Below are 19,837 nucleotides of genomic sequence, written 5' to 3' on the forward strand. Positions count from 1 at the left end.
GACGTGCGGCGCGGGGTGGGGCCGCGCGGGGCCAGCGCGCCTGCGCACGCCGAGCGGGCGAGACAAAGGGGAGGGCCCAGCCGGTCCCGCCCCCAGCGCCCGCCCAGCGCGGCCGGCCGGGCGGGCGTATGGCCCCGGTTCCCGCGCCCCCGCTGCCGCCGCAGCCGCAGCAGCAACCATGTACCCCGCAGGACTCCCGGCCGGCCCGGCCCCGCGCCGCGGCCGCCGCCCCCCGCCCGGGCGCCCCGCGCAGTCGCCGCGGCCCCCCGCGCCCACCCCGGTCCCCGCCGCGCGGCCGCCGCCTCCCGCGCCCGGGCCGCGGCCCCGCGTGGCTGTGAAGATGGCCTTCCGCAAGGCCTACTCCATCAAGGACAAGCTGCAGGCCATCGAGCGCGTCAAGGGCGGCGAGCGGCAGGCCAGCGTGTGCCGCGACTTCGGCGTGCCCGGCGGCACGCTGCGCGGCTGGCTCAAGGACGAGCCCAAGCTGCGCTGGTTCCTGGAGCAGCTGGGTGGCGAGGTGGGCACGCAGCGCAAGAAGATGCGGCTCGCCAACGAGGAGGAGATCGACCGCGCCGTCTACTCGTGGTTCCTGGCACTGCGCCAGCACGGCGTGCCGCTGTCGGGGCCGCTCATCCAAGCACAGGCCGAGGCCTTCGCGCGCCAGATCTACGGGCCCGAGTGCACCTTCAAGGCCAGCCACGGCTGGTTCTGGCGCTGGCAGAAGCGCCACGGCATCTCCAGCCAGCGCATCTACGGTGAGGCCGAGCCTCCGGCCGCCGGTCCCGCACCCGGCCTGCCGGTTAAGCAGGAGCCCGCGCAGCTCACCCGCACCGGCCCCCTGCCCGACCGCGCCGTGAATTCCCCTGCCCCCGCCGAGGGCGGCTACGGCGACGAGCAGATCTACAACGCCAACGTCACCGGCCTCTACTGGAAGCTGCTTCCGGAGCAGGCCGCGCCCCTGGGCGCGGGGGGCTGCGGCCGTCGCTGGCGGGGCGACCGGGTGACGGTGCTGCTGGCCGCCAACCTGACCGGCAGCCACAAGCTGAAGCCGCTGGTCATCGGGCAGTTGCCGGACCCACCCAGCCTGCGCCACCACAACCAGGACAAGTTCCCCGCCTCCTACCGCTACAGCCCCGACGCCTGGCTTAGCCGCCCGCTGCTGCGCGGCTGGTTCTTCGAGGAGTTCGTCCCGGGCGTCAGGCGCTACCTGCGCCGCAGCTGCCTTCAGCAGAAGGCTGTGCTGCTGGTCGCCCACCCGCCCTGCCCCAGCCCTGCGGCCAGGATGCCCACCCTGGAGGAGAGCGAGGAGACCCCCAGGAGGTGCCGGCCTGAGCCCCTGGGCCCTCCGGAGGAGCTGCAGACGCCCGACGGGGCGGTGCGGGTGCTATTCCTGTCCAAGGGCAGCAGCCGGGCACACATCCCGGCCCCACTGGAGCAGGGGGTGGTGGCCGCCTTCAAGCAGCTGTACAAGCGGGAGCTGCTGCGGCTGGCCGTGTCCTGCGCCGGGGGGTCCCCGCTGGACTTCATGCGGAGCTTCATGCTCAAGGACATGCTCTACCTGGCCGGCCTCTCCTGGGACCTGGTGCAGGCAGGCAGCATCGAGCGCTGCTGGCTGCTGGGCTTGCGGGCTGCCTTTGAGCCCCGGCCGGCGGAGGAGTGCTCTGGGCAGCCAGCTGGCCAGGCCGAGGAGGCCGCGGAGCGCAGCAGGGTGCTTAGCGACCTGACGCACCTGGCGGCCCTGGCTTACAAGCGGCTGGCGCCTGAGGAGGTGGCCGAGTGGCTGCACCTGGACGATGACGGGGGGCTGCCCGACGGTTGCAGAGAGGACGCAGGCCCCAGCCGGCCTCCCGTGCTGGTCCCTGGGGCTCCTGCGCCCCCAGCCAGCCTGCCCTCTGCCGCGGCAGGAGGAGAGGAGGAGGAGGAGGCCGCCGTGCCCTCCGCTGGGGAGGCCGTGCGGGGTCTGGAGACAGCTCTGCGATGGCTGGAGAGCCGGGACCCCCGGGAGGTAGGGCCGCTGAAGCTGGTGCAGCTTCGCTCACTGATCAGCATGGCCCGGAGGCTGGGGGGCATCGGGCCTTCTCCTGCAGTCCCTGATGATGGGGTGTGACCAGGCCAGCCCGAGCAGCCCCCAGTGGCCTTTCTCCTGCGGCACTTGGAGGGGATACACACAGCCTCCCCATCTCTCCTCCCCTCCCCTGGGGTGGCCTACCCCCCCGGCTCGGGGTTGCAGGGCTGGCTCAGAGGAGCCCTGTTGGTGAAGGGCCGTCTCCTCCACTGGCGCCCGCGTTTCACGTGGGGACAGAGCAGAGGCCGCGGGTGCCTGCCCCCCCCTCCCTGGGCAGGCGCGCACGTGGGGTCCGCGGTCTTAGCCAGGTGCCCTCCCGTGCAGGCCTGGCACACACACCACAGCACTTCTCAGAGAGCAGGTGGCTGTGCTCCCACGCTGGCCCCCGTGGGGCTGAGGCCTCCAGCCACCTTCCAGTCCACACCGCCCAGCACTTGTACTGGACGAGAGCCCGGCGCTCCCGTCTCTGCTGACCACAGCCACACAGTCGGTCGTCTCACTGGGAAGCGCAGCACTCGTTTTGTTTTTAGCGCATTAAGTCTGTTTTTAACAGATACTCTTCAGGGACCCGGGGTGAAGGGCCCCGTGGGCTGGGAAGGGAGGATGGTGGCTGGCACTCGGGGCCTCCCAAGGTTCTGGATGCAGCGAGGGCTGTAGGTTCCTGTTCCACTCGGATTTTTAACTTTCCTTAAGAAAACATTCTGAACAGCTCTCCTGTTGCGTGGGGTTGGCGAGCACTAGCCCTGGGCCCTGGTGACAGACCAGTGGCCGGGCCAGCGCCCTGTGCCCCCACCAGCCACAGTCCACTTTGTCCAGCCCCGGGGCCCAGAGCCATCCCATTTCCCCAGAGCAGCCCTGTGGCACTGACGGCCATGCCAGGACAACCCTCAGTGCCTTAGCTCCCCTCCAAGGCCCCCCTGCCCAGCCTGCCCTCAGCCTTCTCTCCCCCTCCTGGCACTCCACAGGGCGTGGCTTAGGGGTTGCTTCCCATGGCCCCATCAATTAGGCTCCTAGATGGCACAGTTTGTAAGGAGAAGGCAAGGGCTCTGTAACCGTCCAGCTCTAGATTCAGGATCCTGCTGGTGGCCTGAGGCCGAGAGGTACCCACCTAGGCCTCCCAGAGGCTGCCCTGCAGAGATACCCAGAGCCCTTGTGAGGGGCAGTGGGGCCCGATTTGAGGTTCTGCCCGCCTCGGTGCTCTGCCCTCATCCTCACCTGCCCCATCCTCCTGGTGGTCTGAGGCTGCAGAGGCCACAGACAGGTGCTACGTTTGCGGGAGGGGAGGGCTGTGCACGGCGGTAGGATGGCTGGGCGCCCCCAGAGCAAGGACGTAAACCGTTCCTTGGAACCACCCCCAGTCAAAAATAAGAACAAAAAACCCCCCAAACCCACATATGTATGTGTATGTCAAATCTGAAAGCTGAGGAACAGTATGTAGGATTTGGGAACACGAGAAGGGAGGCTTGGTTAGCCAGGCCCGGGCAGCAGCCTCCAGCCGCACCTGCTGGGGCCCACCTGGCACCTCCACTTCCATCTGTGTCAAGACTGCACACCTGCAGGAGCCTCTGGCGGTCTACGCTGGCCCTGGGTCTAACCAATCGGCTGCACGGGGCTGCAGGATGTCTTGCGCGTTACACCACCTGCATCTCCAGCTGGTGGCGCCCAGGGACCCAGGCCGGGAGCTCCTGGTCACGATGGCCAGCCTGCTGGTCCTCTGCCCTGCCCGCCTATAGGGGCCTGTGGAGAGACAGACCTCAGAGCCCAGGTGGGCACCGGGCGAGGGTGGCTTCTGGTGGCATCATCAGCACAGCCCCCCTTGGCAAGTTTCCCGTCTCAGCCTTTAATCCTTTTGTACCCCGGAGGCAGGGCAGGGGACTGCAGTTGGTATTGAGAACCAGCTATCAGGACAGGACCTCCCACCTCTCACGTGGCGCCAGCCTCGTCCCCTCTGGGGAACCAAGGCCGCACCCCAGGAGGTGGCTCTGGCCGGTCCCCACGGCCCTGGATGGCAGCGCGGGAAGGAGGCACGGCGCAGGCTGGCCTGGGGCCGTGAAGAGTTAGGGGGCCCGTCAAGGGTGGGTCTGGGAGCCGCTTCGCTTTGCTGGGCTGGGGACTACCTCACCCAAGGGCCTCCAAAGGTGTCCTCTCTAGAATGGGGGCACTGGTGCCACCGAGCCCTGCACACGAAGAGGGCGGCTCTGGCCCCAAATGCAGCCCCAGCAATGATCCTTGTGAGCCCGGGCCCCATCGCAGCTCTGGCACGAGGTCACCCACCTCCCTGGGCTCACGTCAGTGTGAACCACAGGGCAGAGGCTTCCTGTGGGAGACACCAGTTTGTCTCTGCAGAATGGCTGAAGTGGCCTCATTGCAGGCATCTAAGCAGCTCCCTGGTTTGTGCTAAGGAGAGTAAGGCTGTTGATGGCACCGAGGGAGGGGTCTTAGTTGCTGCTTGAATTCCTTCAACAGCCCCACCTGCAGAGTGGCGGGCACCATGCGGAGACTGGCTTTCTTGCCCTCAAGGATTGATTACCCGTCTCTTGTGAGGGTGTGGGACCCCGGTGGCCTGGGAGGTGCTCAGGGACACAGCCACCATGCTCTCCCCATCCTGTTCACAGCCCTCTGACAAATCCTCGAGGCGGTAAAGGTCACTGATTCCAAAAAGCAGCCCCTGGTCCGTCACTGTCAGGGCTGGCCCCGTAGGCTTGGTGGTAGGCACAGCAGGAAAGCACTGCAGGTGGAAAGGTGAGCTTGTGGCTTCTGCTGAAACCAGCCCACCGGGGGGGTTGGGAGGGCAAGAGCAGGCTGCAGCATCAGAGGAAACCCGTGTGAGGCCAGACTTGCCCGGGGGGCCTCACGCTTGGCAATGAGCCCCCATGTGACAGCTGGACCGAAGCTGGAGCACTGGAGCGTGGGGTGAGAGGAAGGGGGTGCCCTCCAGCGGGGGCTCGGGCCTCCTGGGACCCCCAGCCTGCTGGCCCAAGAGCGGGTCAGGATCACCAGGGGAGCCCTGGGGGCAAGGGTGCTGAAGTGGGCTGTAGGTGCTTGGCCTGTCGAGGGGCCCTTTCGCAGCCAACCTGACAGCAGAGGTCACCAGCCAGGTGGGCCCAGCGTGCTTTATAATAAAGGCTGGATACGCCAGCGTCACATGATTCCTGTTCTATTCTTATTTTTTAACTCTGTCTAGTGCTTGGATCCAGGGCACCTGATCTGAAAAACTGGGGAGGGTACAGAAAAGGGACAACATTGATGAAAAAGCTCACATCCACCAGCTTCTGAAAAAAGTAATTTTAGCTTCGCAGCATAAGGTGAAGAGACTTGGCCGGCCAGCGACTGGGCTGCAACCCTGCCCCCCGCCCCAAGCTGCCGTTCTTGGGTCAGGCCCTCTTCAACTGGCATTTCCTGTCATGGGCCATCACCAGCTGGGCTCACCGGGCACCTCACATTCCGGAGGTGACCGCCTAAGGGCGGGGCTGGGCAGAGGTGCATCTTCCACTCCCCAAGCCGAGCCCAGCCTGGTCCTCAGGGGTTCTGTTGGAAGATACATGGCGGGGACCCATGGACCTACAGCTGAGGGTGAGGTTGGAGTGCTGGGCAGGGGGAGGGGGAGCCTACCCTTGCAGAGCTCTCGGGTGACGGGAAACCCTGTCCCCAGACCACCTGCACCCACAGCTCGGAGTCTGAGCCCAATATCCTGGGCCTTGGCTGAGACGTGCTTCCAGGCACTTGGAACCTGGTTTTACCAGCCTCCAATTAAATATTGGTTGCTCCATGCTATAGGACAGCGTCTTTATTCCCAATTCAAAAGTGAAAAAAAAGGCGCCAACATGGACTCGGGCTCAGCCTTCTAGCAGGTGGACGGGCCCAGGGTCAGACGAACAGTTGCTGGCTGAAGGCCAGCCGCCGACGGAGGCTGGAGTGGAGGGGGGCTCAGGGCTGTGCGGGCAGTGAGGGGCTCGCTGCCGCGTAAGCCCCGTGTACAGACGGGGGATCGCTTTCCCGCAGGCCTCACGGCTGGCGGGTGGAAGGAAGGGGCTCCAGCACCGGGGCCCGTGTGGGGTGGGGAGGCCCCTGTGAGCCTTGGGCTGCACGTAGCCTGCCCCGCACCCAGAGGCCCCTCATCCTCGCTCAGGGCCCCAAGTTGCTGGCTTTCCTGGCCTGTTGGTCCTTTCACAGACATGCTAAGAACCAAATCCTGCAGTCAGAGGCCAGGCCATGGGACCCTCCAGGACTCGACCCAGGGAAGGGTCATCAGAACCGGCTCCACCCGCCACTTGCCACGAGCTCAGGCTCTGGGGAGGGGCCCACACCCCACTGTGTTCCCCGTTGGCCAGGACCTGTCCTCCACCCATCCTCCCAGACCTCAAGCAGCTCCTCCACTGGCCTGCAGGCTGGAGAGAACCCGAGTCCTCGGGAAGGGGCTGGGGGCGGGGGGCGGCCATGGCCGGCACCCTACTTCCTGCTCAGTTCCCGGGCCCGGCAGGTGGCGGCCTCCACGGAGCTCATGGCCGCCGCCCGCAGCCCGCCCTGCTCCAGCGCGTGGAGCCCATAGATAGTGGTGCCGCCTGGCGTGCACACGTCAGTCCGCAGCTGAGCCGGGTGCTGCCCCTTCTGCAGAAGCATCTTGGCCGTGCCCTGGGGAGGGTGGCATTGGGGTGACTCGGGGGAGGCCAGCAGCCCCTCCTCAGCTCGGCCCCACCCCCACCCCCGCTGCCCCACGTCAGCCCAGGCTGCCCAGGCCTGCCGTCTCCCTTCCCACGGCTCCCAGGAGGCGGGCCGCCCCCGCCCCTTCCACACACTCCCCCAGGACCGGGCAGCAGGGTCTCACCAGCAGGGTCTGGGCGGCAAAGCGGTGGGCCAGGCCACTGGGCATGCCCATCTTGATGGCTCCTTCGGCCAAGGCCTCCGAGAAGGCGCACACCTGTAGCAGCGGGGGGCGGGGACAAAGCCGGCACTCCCCTGGACACAGAACCCAGCCTGGAAAAGGCTGGGGACCCTCAGGAACAAGGTCCGGCACACCAGCCACCAGGGCTGAGGCCAGAGCCCAGGGGTCTGCCAAGGGGCCGGCCTCAAAGGCCCAGGAAGGCACGGACATGCGGTGGGCGGCGCACACGGGGAGCCGGGGACCCAGCCGGGGAGCCGTGGGGGCTCCACAAGGCCCCACTCTGCCGAGGAAGGGCCGGCCCGTGAGGGCAGGGGTTGGGGTGCGGGGACCAGACCACACTCACAAAGGCCACACCGCTGCCGCTGAGGCCAGTGTGGACGTCCACCTGGGCCTCAGGCACCTCCTCGCACTGCCCGCAGGCCTCCAGCAGGGTCCGCAGGAGCCCGGCCTCGCCACTCCCGGCACGGCGGCCCCGCGCCATCACCATGGCCCCCTCCTGGACCACGCAGGGCAGGTTGGGCGAGAGCCGCAGCACTCGCGCCATCGGGGGCAGCAGCTGGCGGGAGAGGCTGCGATCAGGGCTGCCGGGCAGGCACACGCCGGGCCAGCGCAGGCTCCCCGCTACTTCCCGGACATGGCGCCCTAACCCCAGGTGGGAGGAGCCCTAACCCTAGCCACCTGGCTGCCTGTGCAGGCCGGCTGGGAGGCTGTCTGCACCCCATCCCACCCATCCTGGTTTCTGGAAGGGCTGGACCCAGGCTGCAGCCGGTCTGGGGTGGCAGGGGTGGGAGGCCAGCAGAGCCCACCCTGGGGTCAGGGCCTCAGACCCCACTGCACCCCGCCAGGCCACTCACCTCCTCCAGGGTGCTCAGGGAGACCCCGGCAGCCACAGACACCAAGATGTGCTCAGCGGTGACCACAGGAGCCACCTCCACCAGGACGGCCGGCAGGATGTGGGGCTTGGTGGCAAAGAAGATGAGGGAGCAGCTCTGCAGCACCTCCTGGTTGGAGTGGGTGGTCTGGCAGCCCAGGGCCTGCAGCAGGGTTGCCGGGACCAGGCCCACGTCAGTGGGCATCCGCCCAGACCGTGGCCCTCCCTGCCAGAGCCCACCCTGCAACCCCACGGGCCCCCCATTGCAAACTGCCCTAAACCCAATGCCCATCATGCTCCCAGACCACTCGTTCTCACTCAGGATCCAACCTCAGATGGCCCTGATGTCAGCACCTCCTCGAGCCCTCTGATCCCAGTGAGTGCCCGTGATATCCCTGCCCGTCCAGCATGCACACGCACACGCACACGCACACACACACCCCTTTACCCCACCCTGGCCCTCCACAACCTTGCCTTTCCTTCTGGCCTTTGACCTCCCCTTCCCCAGCCCAGCCCAGCCCGTCTAAAAACTTGAGCGAAGTAAGCAGCACTTCCCTGGCCCCAAGGAGCCAAGAGCCATCTGAGCCCTGGGAAGCCTCCACTCAGAGGAGCTGCCCGGCTCACCCGGAAGCGGCAGAGGTTCCTGTCCGTTGGCGCGCTGGCCAGCACGTGCTGAGCTTCCACTTTTCCTGGAAGGAAAGGCAAAGGCGGGTAGGGGGTGTCAGTGAGGATGTGGCGCGGGAAGAAGCCGGCCTGGCGGGCCCCTTACGGCAGGTCTCTGAGGCTCAGCCACACCTGGGCCACTCTGAGCCTCTCCAAGAAGCCAGGTGCTTGGCGGGGCCGCTCTACTCGGCTGGGACCAGGCAACCAGCTTCACTTGATTCTACTCATCAGTCATCGCTGCCCACCTGCTGCTGCTGCTGCTGAGTCCAGACGCCCTGCCGGACACAGGGGCCGGGAGCTTGCCTTGTCTCGTGAGGACACAGATCCCAGGGATCCCTGCCTCTGGGAACGGGAAGGCTGGGGAGGGGGCATGGTGGGTAGAGAGGCTGGGGTGGGGAATGAGCTTCCTCCGGAGGGGGTGCATCTGTACGGGGACATCCAAGCAGAGGCTCAGTGCCCGTTTGGTAGAAATCCTCTACAGATCAGATTTCTGTAAGGTCTAACAGGAAGGCAGAAGTGCACCCCACGGCCTGAAGAGACGGTGGCAGCACTGTGAGACTCCGTGCAGCCGGGGAGGCAGGTGATACTCCAGGTTTTAACAGGTAAAACACCTGAGACTTGCAGTAAACTGTTTTCTGATGATTTTGACCTTTCTAGACCTTGACATATGGCTGAAAACAGAAAACCAGTCCGTATCTACATGTAAAGGTTTCTAAATACTGTGGAGTATGATTAGGACAGCATCTCCGTGCCTACTGTAAGCGGTGCTCGACCGAGGATGATTTTGCCCGCCCCCCCCCCCCCCCGGACACTGACAGTGTCTGGAAACATTTCGGCTGTCACAACTGGCGGTGTCACTGACATCTAGTGGGGAGAAGCCAGGCAAGGGGCTAAACAGCCTACAATGTGAAGAATGGAGAATGATGTGGCCCCAGATGTGCAAAGTGCCGGACACCAGGGCTGCAGCCGGCGAGCAAACAGAAAGAAAAGTCGGAGGCTCAGAGCGGTCAGGCAGCTCGACCAAGGCACGAGATTAGGAAGTCGGCAGGAGATCCCTCGCTCTAAGCTAGGGCTGTCCAAGAGAAGTAGCACTTTTTCTAGTAGTCTTATTAAACGAGTAGGAAAAAACGGGTGAATTGTAGTACATTTTATTTAACTCAATGTAGCCAAAATGTTACCCTTCCAACACCTAATCAACATTAAAAGTTACTAAGATACGTTATGTTTTGTTTGGATGCTAAATCTTCCAAATTCGCCGTATATTTTATTCTGTGTACTCACAGCACATCTCAACTCGGACGTGGGGACGGCCGGCGCTGAGCCTCTCCACCACATCCCCTCCAGCCGCGCTCCCATAGGAAGCAGAGACCGGAGGGACAGGGTCCGCGTGCTGCCCTGGCCCACGCCCGCCGGCCAGCTCCACCCTGGGGCCCCCGCGCGGAGGGCCCCGTGCTGCCCGGGGCTCCGCGGGGCAGGTGAGCTACGGAGAGGTAAGCCCGTCCCTCCCACACAGGCCGGAGTCGGACGCCCGCTAGCCTGCGGCCCCAGGACCCCACGCGCCCCACCTGCTTGGATGAGGCCCTGCGCGATGGCCTCCGCCATGCGGCCCGCGCCCACGAAGCCCACGCGCCTCGGACCGGACTCCACCACCGCCGCCGCCGCCATCTCGCCACCGCGCCTCGCCCCGCCCGCGCCCTCAGCGCCGCCAATGGGCTACACCGCCCCGCACCTGCCCTCGCCCATTGGCTGCCGAGACCTCACGCTCCGCCCCCTCCCGCGGGCTCCACGCTCTATCGATCGCTACCAATTGGTCTCGCCCCTTCGCAGCTCATTGGCGGGAGACATCTAGGGCGAGGAGGGGTGGGCCGGGCTGGGCCGCGGAGCGGGGCCAGAATACTCTATTGGGTTCTGTTCTGATGTGCGAAATTTCCCAAAGGGCAACTTGCGCTGGTCATTTAAAGGCGAAGGGCAGGAAAGGGTGGGGGCACCTCTGGTCTTGTCCCAGAGGTGGATGCCTCAGGCCTGTTTCTCTGGGTGGGAACAGAGTGCCCTTGGAGCCTGCCAGGGGACTTGGGTGTGGAGGACAGGGTTGCCTGGTCAGGGCTTGTGGTCAGCTCTTCCCCAAACCGCAGTGGGTCCGGGTGACAGCATAATATTGACACAGCCAGTGAAATGTGGGAGCAGGGCTCTGCTTTTCTGTTAAAGGAGGTCCTCAGGCCAGCCTGGATTCTGGTTTCTGAGGGCCTCTCAGGGAGCTGCAGGGGAGACCTTCGTGAGGCCTAGGTCCCCAGCCGAGACCTGGCCCCTCTTGCTGGTCCTGTGGGAGATGGAGTTCTTGGCCAGGGCCAGGGACCACCTTAGAGACTGAGAGGGGAAGGGTGGGTGTGGGTGTGGGCTGTGCTTGTAATTTTTGATTGACATGGGAAAAGTGAGGTTGAAGAACTAAGATTGCAGTTTTTAAGACTGAATTTTAAAGATGTTTTGTTCTTTTCTTTAAACTCTACTTTGACACGTTCTAAGCTCTTCAACAATGAGATCCCTTCATTCCGTGGGGGCCCTGCCCTGGGCTGGGAACAAAGGCCACACAGCAGTGGAGTGCACAAACCCCTACCCTGCAGACCTGCATTCTGGCTGGAGAGACAGCCCATCTACGATAAACACACACACCCCGTAACCCAAGGGACAAGTCAGGACACACAACCACTATTTGTGTCCGGCCAGGCATGTCCAGGCCTCTCTGCCCTGCGCTGGGCCTCCTTCCCCCGCCCCCCACCCCGTTCTCACTTGGCTGATCCAAGTTCCAACTCAGGGACCACCCCTCCCCCTCTCCCTGAACGCCCGCAGGGGCAGACCCTTCACATTCACAAAGGGCTGGCACCCAGGCGATACAGCGTGGAGGGCCCACCCGACCTAGTCCTGGAGCTCCAAGCCCTGGGGGGTGGCGGAGGGGAGGTGTTTCCAGAGAAGCAAGCAGGTGGGGTGGGCCTCAGAGAGAAAGAACCCCGTCAGCAGAGACCTAAAAGGTGGGGAGGCGATGACGTGAGAGGGACAGGACTGGCCCCTGGAGAGGCCCGTGGGCGGGGGGGGGGGGGGGTGAGAGGTGGTAACAAATGCAGTGAAGGAGCAGCATGCCTGGCACAGGGAAGACAGCCCACAGCGCCTGAATGAACAAAGTAAGGAACGTGGCAGGCGCACCTGGGGCCAGAAGAAAGCTAGGAGTCACTGGTGCCAAGACAGCAAAGGGTACCCCAGGGGAGAGAGGACCCGAGAAAAGGTGGGCCCGGAGCCAGGGAAGGTGCCTGGGTCGTGGGGGAAGCACACCCAGCACTGACGGGCTAGGCGGGGGCCGGTGAGGTCGGGAGGCCTGTGCGGCTCACCTCCGCGCTCGCCGGGCCCGCTCTTGCGTGACACCCGTTGCTGCCCATGGGAGAAGGGCAGGCCAGGCCCCAGCGCCGAAGCTGCCACCTGAGGGCTAGGGAGGTGAGGGGCCGGGTCTGAACTGGCCCATCGCCGCCGCTCTCCTCAGATCCATCTGCGTGCCCGCTCAGCCGGGCCAAATCCAGACCCAGCCTCTTTCCCCAAAGTCCTGGGGATGAGGGGCGGGTAAGCCCGGGGAGTGCACGTTACCCAGGCCCGCACCTGGCTGTGCGTGGAGAGGCTCGACTCTGGCCGCAGCCGGTGGGGACTGCGGCAGGCGCCTGCCCTTTGTCTCCACCGGGCGACAGTGCACCCTCTCCTGCCACCTGCCCACACACCCACCTCTCCGTGTCTCCGGCCACTGCTGCCCTTCCACCCCAGGGACAGTTGGCCACCGTGACCCAGCAGCTCTTGGGGGCTGGCCAGGCTCAGGAGGCAGTGCTGGGGGCGGGGGAGATGGGGGGCTGATACAGAGCTGCCGGGGCCAGGCCTGTGGAGATGCGCTTTATTGGCTGCCAGGGATCAGAAGTGTACAGGCTCCGCGACTGGTGCCGGGGAGCAGGGTGCCGGGCCTGGCCAGGCCTTGGCTTCCCTGAGGACGGTGTGAACGATGGCCTCACCGGACAGTTAGCCAGGCCTGCCCGGCAGAGGGCGTGGAGCAGGGGCCCGCTGCCGCGAGGGCGGTGCCGTCAGCCCCGGCAGGTTCTGAGTGGCCGCCGCTGGGCTCTGCTGGCCGAGCGCCGGGGAGAGGGCGGCACCCGCTCCCGCCGCACATTCACTTCCGGGCCTGCTCGTAGTTGTCAGTGAACCAGGCACAGGTCTCCTGCACGGCTGCAGAGGCGGGCGGGTGAGGCCCGGGGACGTAGGGCAGTCACCCTCGTGTCCTGCCTCCGCGGTGAGGGCGTGGAGGCCAAAGCTGCAGGGCGTCCAGCCCCAACTGGCAGTAGGGAAGCTGAGGCCTGGGGAGGGGCGGTGGCGGCCCAACGCCAAGGGGGGTGCCGGGCGGTCCCAAGGGATGGGGTGGGAGGGCTCACCCTGCTTGAAGGGCGTGAACCGGAAGTCGGGCAGGTAGGCCCGCAGCTTGCCATTACTGGCCGTCTTCTTAAACTGCCCGTCCGACTTGGTTGTATCAAACTAGGCACCTGGTCAAGGGCACAGCAGAAGGGACAGCCCACCCCTCCCCCAGCCCGCCCTTGAACCCTGTCTAGCCTTCCCAGGGGGAGCCTCCAGGAGAGAGCAGCCGACACCCTCACCCCCGGCTGCCAGGGCGAGTGCCATGGGTGCGTCAGACCCACAGCCTCCTGCAGGGAGGCCCACGGTCTCCTGCCTAGAACCAAAGGATACGGTGACCTCCCCATGGAAGTCCATGGCCTCCACCACGGCCTCGGCCACCTCCTGGATGGACACCTCGTCCTCCTCACCCACTGTGGGGACCGAGGGGCCAACGGCCAGGTCAGGCCTCCTCTGCCTGGACCCGCTGCCGCCCAGCCCCACAGATGTCCCCACTGCCCTGCTCAGCGGCTCTCAGGACAGAGGGGTGTCCTGCCCCACTGCAACAGGGGTGGGGCTGCAGGGCACCCACCTGACAGGATGATGGGCTCCACCTCATCGTACTCCCGCAGGACCCAGATAAAGAGCCGAGCCAGGTCCTGGAGGTCAGACAGCCAGGGTCAAAGGCCACAAGTTACGGCCAAATGGGCCCGGGTCACCTCTCCCAAGTGCGTCTGCTCCGCGGGGTGCAGCCCAGGCTTGGGTGGCGCCCGGGTTACCCCCCTTTGGGCAGTGCTTGGCCAGCTCAGGCCCAAGTCCTTTCTCCTGATGAGCTCAGAGCTGTACCCAGCAACTTCCCTGGGGACAGGAACCTACACGCACCCAGCGAGGACCAGTGACTGCTCCCCTGGGGGCTCAGCCTGGACACCCGGCCCTTCCTAGGCTCCCTCACGCCTCCCCACAGCCAGCATGGCAGCTCCAGGAGACGTTCTGGGGAACAGCTCTGCCCCTCGCGGCACCAACCAGCGAGTAGATGAACTGCCTCCGAGGCCTCCCTGTACCCCACACTGTCAAGGCTGAGCCGCGACCTGCGGGTTGGGGAGGGCAGGTGTCAGAGGGGATGTGCCAGCACCGCCCCTCCTCCCCGCTGTGCCCCAGGGGCCCCATCAGGCAGGCAACCAGCTGGGCAATGGGTGGCAGCCACTCACTCTTGGCCAGGTGCACCTTGTGGATGAGGCCAGGCAGCACGTGGCCGTCCTCGATGCTGAAGTTGTCATGGGGCCCAAAGACGTTGGTGGGGATGACAGCGGTGAAGGTGCAGCCGTGCTGCTGGAAGTAGGCCCTGCGGGGGCACAGCATCCCCTCTGGCCCTCATCCTCGGATCACGGGTGAGCCCCACCCCGGCCAAGGCTAGCGAAGAGGGGAGCCGAGATCTGGGAGCCCTGCCAGGGCTGCCCCCTGGGCCCACCCACCACAGGGCATCTGGGGCCCCCTTCCCCATTCTTGGCTGGCTTCACCCTGGCACGCGCGGGAAGAGGACCTGTTCTGCACGTCGATCATCCTCTTGGCGTAAGAGTAGCCAAAATTGCTGCTGTGCGGGGGTCCGTCGTGAATCTGGGGGAGCAGAGGAGCTGCTGCTTCTCAGCCCTGCCTCCAGGCCAGGCCCCGCCCCTGCCCCGCCCCTCACCATGGTCTCATCAATAGGGTAGCTGGTCTTGTCGGGGAAGATGCAAGTAGACAGGCAGGAGACCACCTTTCGCGCCCCCACCTCGAAGGCCGAGTGCAGCACGTTGTCGTTGATGTGTATGTTTTTCCTCTGAGGCGGCAGGGGAAGGGGCAAGGCGGGTTCAGGCCCCAGGCAGGATCCCAGCCCTTACCTGCCCCTCCAGGGACAGAAATGCGGACACACCCTGGAAGGCAGTAGCTGAGCCAGCGGTTCTACCTGCTCCCAGGACCCACTGTCCAGAAACCACGGCTTCCTCCCAGCCTCTTAGTCCCACCCCCAGGGCTGTAGGAGGGTCCAGGCCTGCCTACCCTGAGGCTGGGGGAGGGCCCTGAGGAGGGGGCCACACCCCTAAGCTCAGGGCCGAGGCTGCCCACAGGGGCTGCTGAGGGCTAGGCAGGTGATGTACGAGCCAGGAGCCCAGGGGGCCCAACCTGGCCCCGTGGCAGGGCAGGAAGAAGCGGCCCCTCCACTCCCGCACCCCCAGGAGCTCACCCTGCTCTACTGCTCAGTAGCAGTGAAGCCTTGGCTGGCCACACCCCTCCTCCGGCCCCTTCCGGGGACTTGAGTGATGGCATCTGGGTGGTCTGGGGAGAGGTGGTGGCCAGGCAGCCTGCTGGGAAGGCTGTCACTGAGAGGAAGAAGGCCCTGTGGCGACAGGGGCCCCCAGGGAAAATCTGGTCTGAGCTTCTGCCATCCCAGGCCCCATGAAGGGCCAAACCAGGCCAAGGCCAATTTTAGAGATGATGGGGCCAGCCCTCAGAGGCCCAGCCAGGCAGGGGCAGGGCTGTGGGCAAGCCCAGCTCTCCTCCTGCCCCTACCCCACACATGCAACCCCTCAGGGCACATGCTGCAGACCCAGAGCCCAGCTCACACACCTCTGCACCCCTGAGCGCACCGTGGGCCTGGCTCAGTGCAACTGGACCTCCCGGGACCAGGAGGGTCTGAAGGCCCGGGGGGCAGGAACTAGCCGGGGGTCACATGGCAAACACTGGCGTGTCTCAGCTCCTCCAACCCCCAGGTTAGCTCTGAGGCTTTTCCTACTGGGCCAAATGCCCCCAGGCCCACCTGCGCGCCACTCTACCTACAGATCAAGTGCGGGTCACTGGGGGCCCCTCAGGGACTTCCTGGGGCAGGCGCCCCTCTACCTACAGATCAAGTGCGGGTCACTGGGGGCCCCTCAAGGACTTCCTGCGGCCAGAACGCGAGCTTGGGAAGTTGGCCAGGAAGTTCCCAGAATCCGGGGTCCTGGCTCCCAGCGCTCACTGGGGTCCCCCCACTTACCCAGAAGTCCAAATTGTATTTGATATTCCGGAACAGGCCTCCCACCATTGCGGCCAGATGGATGACATGCGTGGGCCGGACTTTTTCAAACAGCGCTCGGGTCTGTGCAGCGTCCCTGAAGGGGAGCCGGGCCATCAGGGGCTGCTTGGAGGCCCAAGGCAACTAGCAACCTGGCTCAAAGCACGGGGGGCAGGAGCCAGGCAAGGCCAAAGGCAGGAGGGTCAGGCCCTGGCTGGTATGAGGGTGTGGCCTTACAGGAAGAGACGGGAGGAAGTTTGCCCAGGAGCAAAACTGCACACACCCAGGGCAGGCCAGCCACCTGGCAGGGACCGCCCAGGCATGAGGCTACCAGGCCCAGGAACAGGCCTGGCCCAGAGCTCTCAGTCTGGAGAGGGCATGGTGGGGCTGCTCCAGGGATGAGCCCACTCACGTAAGATCAGCATCCTTGGAAGAAACAAACACCCAGTCCTCTCCGGGCAGCCTGGACCCATCTGCTACCACCTTCTGGATGGCTCTGCCCACCAGCCCAGAGCCCCCGGTCACTAGGATCCGCATGGACCCCTGGGGCTCAGCCATGTTGGCTGCACCTGCAGGGCCAAATGGTGCGAGGCTGAGGCCATCCTGCTCCCACACAACACAACCCCACTCCCCTGAGATGCCCCAGCCTAGGGTCACTGCCCTTAGTACTGGGCCCCACTGCGACTTCCAACGGCTGGCCTGGGGCAACGGGCACAGTATAAGGTCAGCAGGGCAGGGAGACTGCCCACGGGGGACCAGACAGCCCCATCTAGCCTGAGTCATGTCCTCCTCCTCTCAGCCCTGTTCCCCAGGAAGCCCTCTGTCTAGAGTTGCACAAGGGCCCTAGGGCTACCACCCAGCTGGGAGAGCCAGGCTCTGCCCTGCAGGCCCAACCCTGACCCCCACTGGGCCAAGAAAGGAAACATTCGGCTCCCCTCTGGCTGACAAGAGGAGAGGCAGCCAGCCTTGGGGCTGGGGGCTCCTGGCCCAGGTCGTTTGGGCTGCTCCCAGCCAAAGTCCATATGCTACAGACGGGGAAGGGGCGGCACCTGTGCATGCAGGCCGGCGCAGCTGGTCCCAGCTGGCCTTCGAGAGCCTGGTTCCTTCTGGGCAGGTTGCGCTTCTGGCTAAGAAATGGACAGGCCTCGGGGCGCCACCACCTCTGACAACCCTTACTGGGGGCTGGAAATCTGCTCGGGCCTCTACAGAACGGCTCTGACCCTGCTGCAGGGCCCCACGGGCAGCCCGGACCGGAGGGAACGCTGCCCAGAAATCCCGCTGTTCTCGAGAGCGCGCGCAGCGCGGCAGCAGGCCTTGGGGTAGGCCCCACCACGGCCGGGCCCCTCCACGTCCCCCAGGCGCTTCCCACGCCCCCGGGTCGGCTTCCTGGCCCCACCTCCGAACCCACCGCATCTTGCAGCTAGCTGGGCCCCCTCCCACGCTTCCAGGCCCCTCCTACGCCCCCAGTTCCTGGCACCCCTCAGGGCTTTCTGGCCGTTACGGCGCACTCAAGGCCCAGGCCCCGGCTCGCCACACCACGCCCGCCGCCCCCCCCCCCGGCTCCCCTCGTGCCCCGCGCTGTCTCACCTGCGCCTTATCCGACCTGCCCGGAGAGCGGCTTCAGGCGCCGGCTGAGTCCTGCCACGAGCTGGGACTAGGAGGGAGCGGAACCAGGTCGGGCCCTCCCGCGGAACTCTGGGAAATGGAGTCCTGGAGCGGCGCCCCGGGCGTTGCTGGGAAGTGGAGTCCGGCACCGCGCAGCACCCTGGGAAATGTAGTTCTTTCCGGCTCTGCCTCCCCTGGGCGGACCCCGACCCGCCCTTAACCCAGCCTGGCGCTGGGCGCGAGCCCCTCCTAGAAACCGTGGGAGAGGAGGAGAGGCGGCGCGTCTCCGAAAGTCCGCAAGATGTGGACCGAGGAGAGGTGGCAGAACTAAACACCATTCTAAAAATGGAGGAGCTGCAACTGCTCAGTGCTTTCCTAGGGCAAACACTGCATTTGTGAGAAACAACTGCAACTCTTGTTACTATATTCGGGACACTGAGGGGGCAGTATATAAAATATAATTTAATAAATACATTAAGAAGACAAACACATTTCAGGAGATTATTAAAAGTAGGAGACCACTTAGGGGCCACTGCTGTAGTTCAGGTAATGAGGACTCCAAAGTTTACTGACTTAAGCAACATCGAGGTGGTACAATTAACGGGACTCATGCTTCACTGGCTACGCAAGTTATGGGGAGGAAGTTAGGAATGATGCCTGGTGTGATGGTTGGTGTTAGGTGTCAACTTGGCCAGGCTGTAGCACCCAGTGATTCAATCAAACACAAATCTAGGTGTTGCCAGTGAAGAGATTTTGTAGATGGTAACATCTTCAATCAGGTGACTTTAAGAAAACGAGACTTTCTCCATAATGAGGGTGTCATCCATTCCGCTGAAAAGCCTTAAGGGCAAAACTGAGGTTTCACTGAAGGAGAGGAAATTCTACCTCAAGACTGACTGGATGGAGCATCAGCTCCTGCCTGTGAGTACTAGCCTGCCGGCCTGTCCTACAGATTTCAGACTTGCTAGCCCCACAATCACGTAAATCAATTCCTTGAGATAAACCTATATCTATATCTATATGCCTGAGTTTCTAACTAGGTCACTGTAAGTACGGTGAGTCGAGTTTTCACCAAGGGAGGTAAAGAGCTGGAATAAAAACAATTGTAAACTGAACCCAGCAACCATGACTAAGTGGGATTTATTTCTGCAATGCAAGGGATGGTTCAATATTCAAATTAAAAAATCAATGTAATATACCACATTAAAAGGACAAAGAGGGCTTCCCTGGTGGCGCAGTGGTGAAGAGTCCGCCTGCCACTGCAGGGAACACGGGTTCGAGCCCTGGTCTGGGAAGATCCTACATGTCGCGGAGCAACTAATCCCGTGCGCCACAACTACTGAGCCTGCACTCTAGAGCCCGTGAGCCACAACTACTGAGCGCACGTGCCACAACTACTGAAGCCCGTGTGCCTAGAGCCCGTGCTCTGCAATAGGAGAAGCCACTGCAATGAGAAGCCCGCGCACCACAACGAAGAGTAGCCCCCGCTCACCGCAACCAGAGAAAAGCCCGCGTGCAGCAACAAAAACCCAACGCAGCCAAAAAATTTTAAAATAAATAATAATAATAATAAAGAAAACAACGCCTTGTAATTGTTTTAAAAAAAGACAAAGAAAAAAAATACATGATCATCTCAGCTGATGCAGATAAAGCATTTGACAAAATCTAACACCCTTTCATGATAAGAACACTCAACAAACTAGGAATAGAAGAGAACTTCCTCAACTTAATAAATGGCATTTATGAAAAACCCACAGCTAACATCATACTCAATGAATAAAAGACTGAAAGCTTTCCCCCTAAGGTAAGAAATTAGACAAGAATATCCATTTTTGTCGCTTCTGTTCAACATTGTACTGGAATTTCTAGCCAGAGTAACTGGGCAAGAAAAAGAAAAGGAATCCAAATTGGAAAGAAGTAAATCTATCACTATTCACAGATGACATGAGACATATACACACCTTCTCCTTCAGTGATGGACTGGAGGGGAGGGTCTGATTGCCTTAGCTTCCTCCCGGGTTGACCAGTGGCCACGGGAGGGGGTGCACCCAGACTGAGACCACCACTGTGACTTCCTACAACAGATCCTAGGAAGTGCTGCTGCAAACCAAAGGTGAGGTTCTCTTACAAAAAGAGAGGAGGGGATGGATGTAGGATGGGCTGAAACAAGAGATGTTCATTACAATCCACCCCTTGAAAACCTGATATCCACAGAAGCACATTTTCTCAAAAAGCAATTTCAAAACTTCCTCTCAAACCATTCTGACATAATGCAATTATTACACAGCTCTGAAACTACTCCCTCCCCCTCCCCAAAGG

The 19,837-nt window shown here is 63.4% G+C and overlaps 3 protein-coding genes across 8 annotated transcripts; 1 reads left to right on the plus strand and 2 right to left on the minus strand.

Moving 5' to 3' along the window:
• The first annotated feature begins 120 nt into the window (after positions 1-120).
• On the plus strand, positions 121-5,214 carry TIGD5 (tigger transposable element derived 5). The gene has a single exon (XM_059043269.2). The coding sequence runs from the start codon at positions 179-181 to the stop codon at positions 2,105-2,107; it is 1,929 nt and encodes a 642-aa protein (XP_058899252.1). The 5' UTR covers positions 121-178; the 3' UTR covers positions 2,108-5,214.
• Positions 5,215-5,837: 623 nt separating this feature from the next.
• Positions 5,838-11,228, minus strand: PYCR3 (pyrroline-5-carboxylate reductase 3). Of its 2 annotated transcripts, none has more exons than XM_067017843.1 (6): positions 10,047-11,228; positions 8,443-8,507; positions 7,802-7,981; positions 7,291-7,503; positions 6,891-7,039; positions 5,838-6,697 (listed from the first exon to the last, which is right to left on the minus strand). In XM_067017843.1, the coding sequence occupies exons 1-6, from the start codon at positions 10,144-10,146 to the stop codon at positions 6,565-6,567; spliced, it is 840 nt and encodes a 279-aa protein (XP_066873944.1). In that variant the 5' UTR covers positions 10,147-11,228; the 3' UTR covers positions 5,838-6,564. The 2 variants fall into 2 exon arrangements, with proteins under 2 accessions (XP_066873944.1, XP_058899346.1); XM_059043363.2 differs by having other exon boundaries at positions 6,891-6,983; positions 10,047-11,226.
• Positions 11,229-12,389: 1,161 nt separating this feature from the next.
• GFUS (GDP-L-fucose synthase) lies at positions 12,390-17,655 on the minus strand. Of its 5 annotated transcripts, none has more exons than XM_067017839.1 (12): positions 17,501-17,614; positions 16,963-17,036; positions 16,326-16,482; positions 15,896-16,010; positions 14,576-14,704; positions 14,429-14,502; positions 14,097-14,230; positions 13,912-13,976; positions 13,481-13,547; positions 13,243-13,322; positions 12,933-13,032; positions 12,390-12,729 (listed from the first exon to the last, which is right to left on the minus strand). In XM_067017839.1, the coding sequence occupies exons 3-12, from the start codon at positions 16,469-16,471 to the stop codon at positions 12,674-12,676; spliced, it is 966 nt and encodes a 321-aa protein (XP_066873940.1). In that variant the 5' UTR covers positions 16,472-16,482; positions 16,963-17,036; positions 17,501-17,614; the 3' UTR covers positions 12,390-12,673. The 5 variants fall into 5 exon arrangements, with proteins under 5 accessions (XP_066873940.1, XP_066873941.1, XP_066873942.1 ...); XM_067017840.1 differs by having other exon boundaries at positions 16,963-17,040; XM_067017841.1 differs by having other exon boundaries at positions 16,963-17,175.
• Between the last annotated feature and the right edge of the window lie 2,182 nt (positions 17,656-19,837).

The sequence above is a fragment of the Kogia breviceps genome, chromosome 17 (genome assembly GCF_026419965.1).
Source record: "Kogia breviceps isolate mKogBre1 chromosome 17, mKogBre1 haplotype 1, whole genome shotgun sequence".
In the NCBI taxonomy this organism is placed as follows: Eukaryota; Metazoa; Chordata; class Mammalia; order Artiodactyla; family Physeteridae; genus Kogia; species Kogia breviceps.

Coding starts and splice junctions, on each gene's coding strand:
- TIGD5 (XM_059043269.2), top strand. CDS start 179: ATGTACCCCGCAGGACTCCCGGCCGGCCCGGCCCCGCGCCGCGGCCGC.
- PYCR3 (XM_067017843.1), bottom strand. CDS start 10,146: ATGGCGGCGGCGGCGGTGGTGGAGTCCGGTCCGAGGCGCGTGGGCTTC. Junction 8,508..10,046: donor GCAGGGCCTCATCCAAGCAG/GTGGGGCGCGTG, acceptor CTTTCCTTCCAG/GAAAAGTGGAAGCTCAGCAC. Junction 7,504..7,801: donor CCCTGAGCACCCTGGAGGAG/GTGAGTGGCCTG, acceptor CTCTCCCGCCAG/CTGCTGCCCCCGATGGCGCG.
- GFUS (XM_059043360.2), bottom strand. CDS start 16,471: ATGGCTGAGCCCCAGGGGTCCATGCGGATCCTAGTGACCGGGGGCTCT. Junction 16,011..16,325: donor TCCAAGGATGCTGATCTTAC/GTGAGTGGGCTC, acceptor GCTCCCCTTCAG/GGACGCTGCACAGACCCGAG. Junction 12,730..12,932: donor GTTCACGCCCTTCAAGCAGG/GTGAGCCCTCCC, acceptor CCGCCTCTGCAG/CCGTGCAGGAGACCTGTGCC.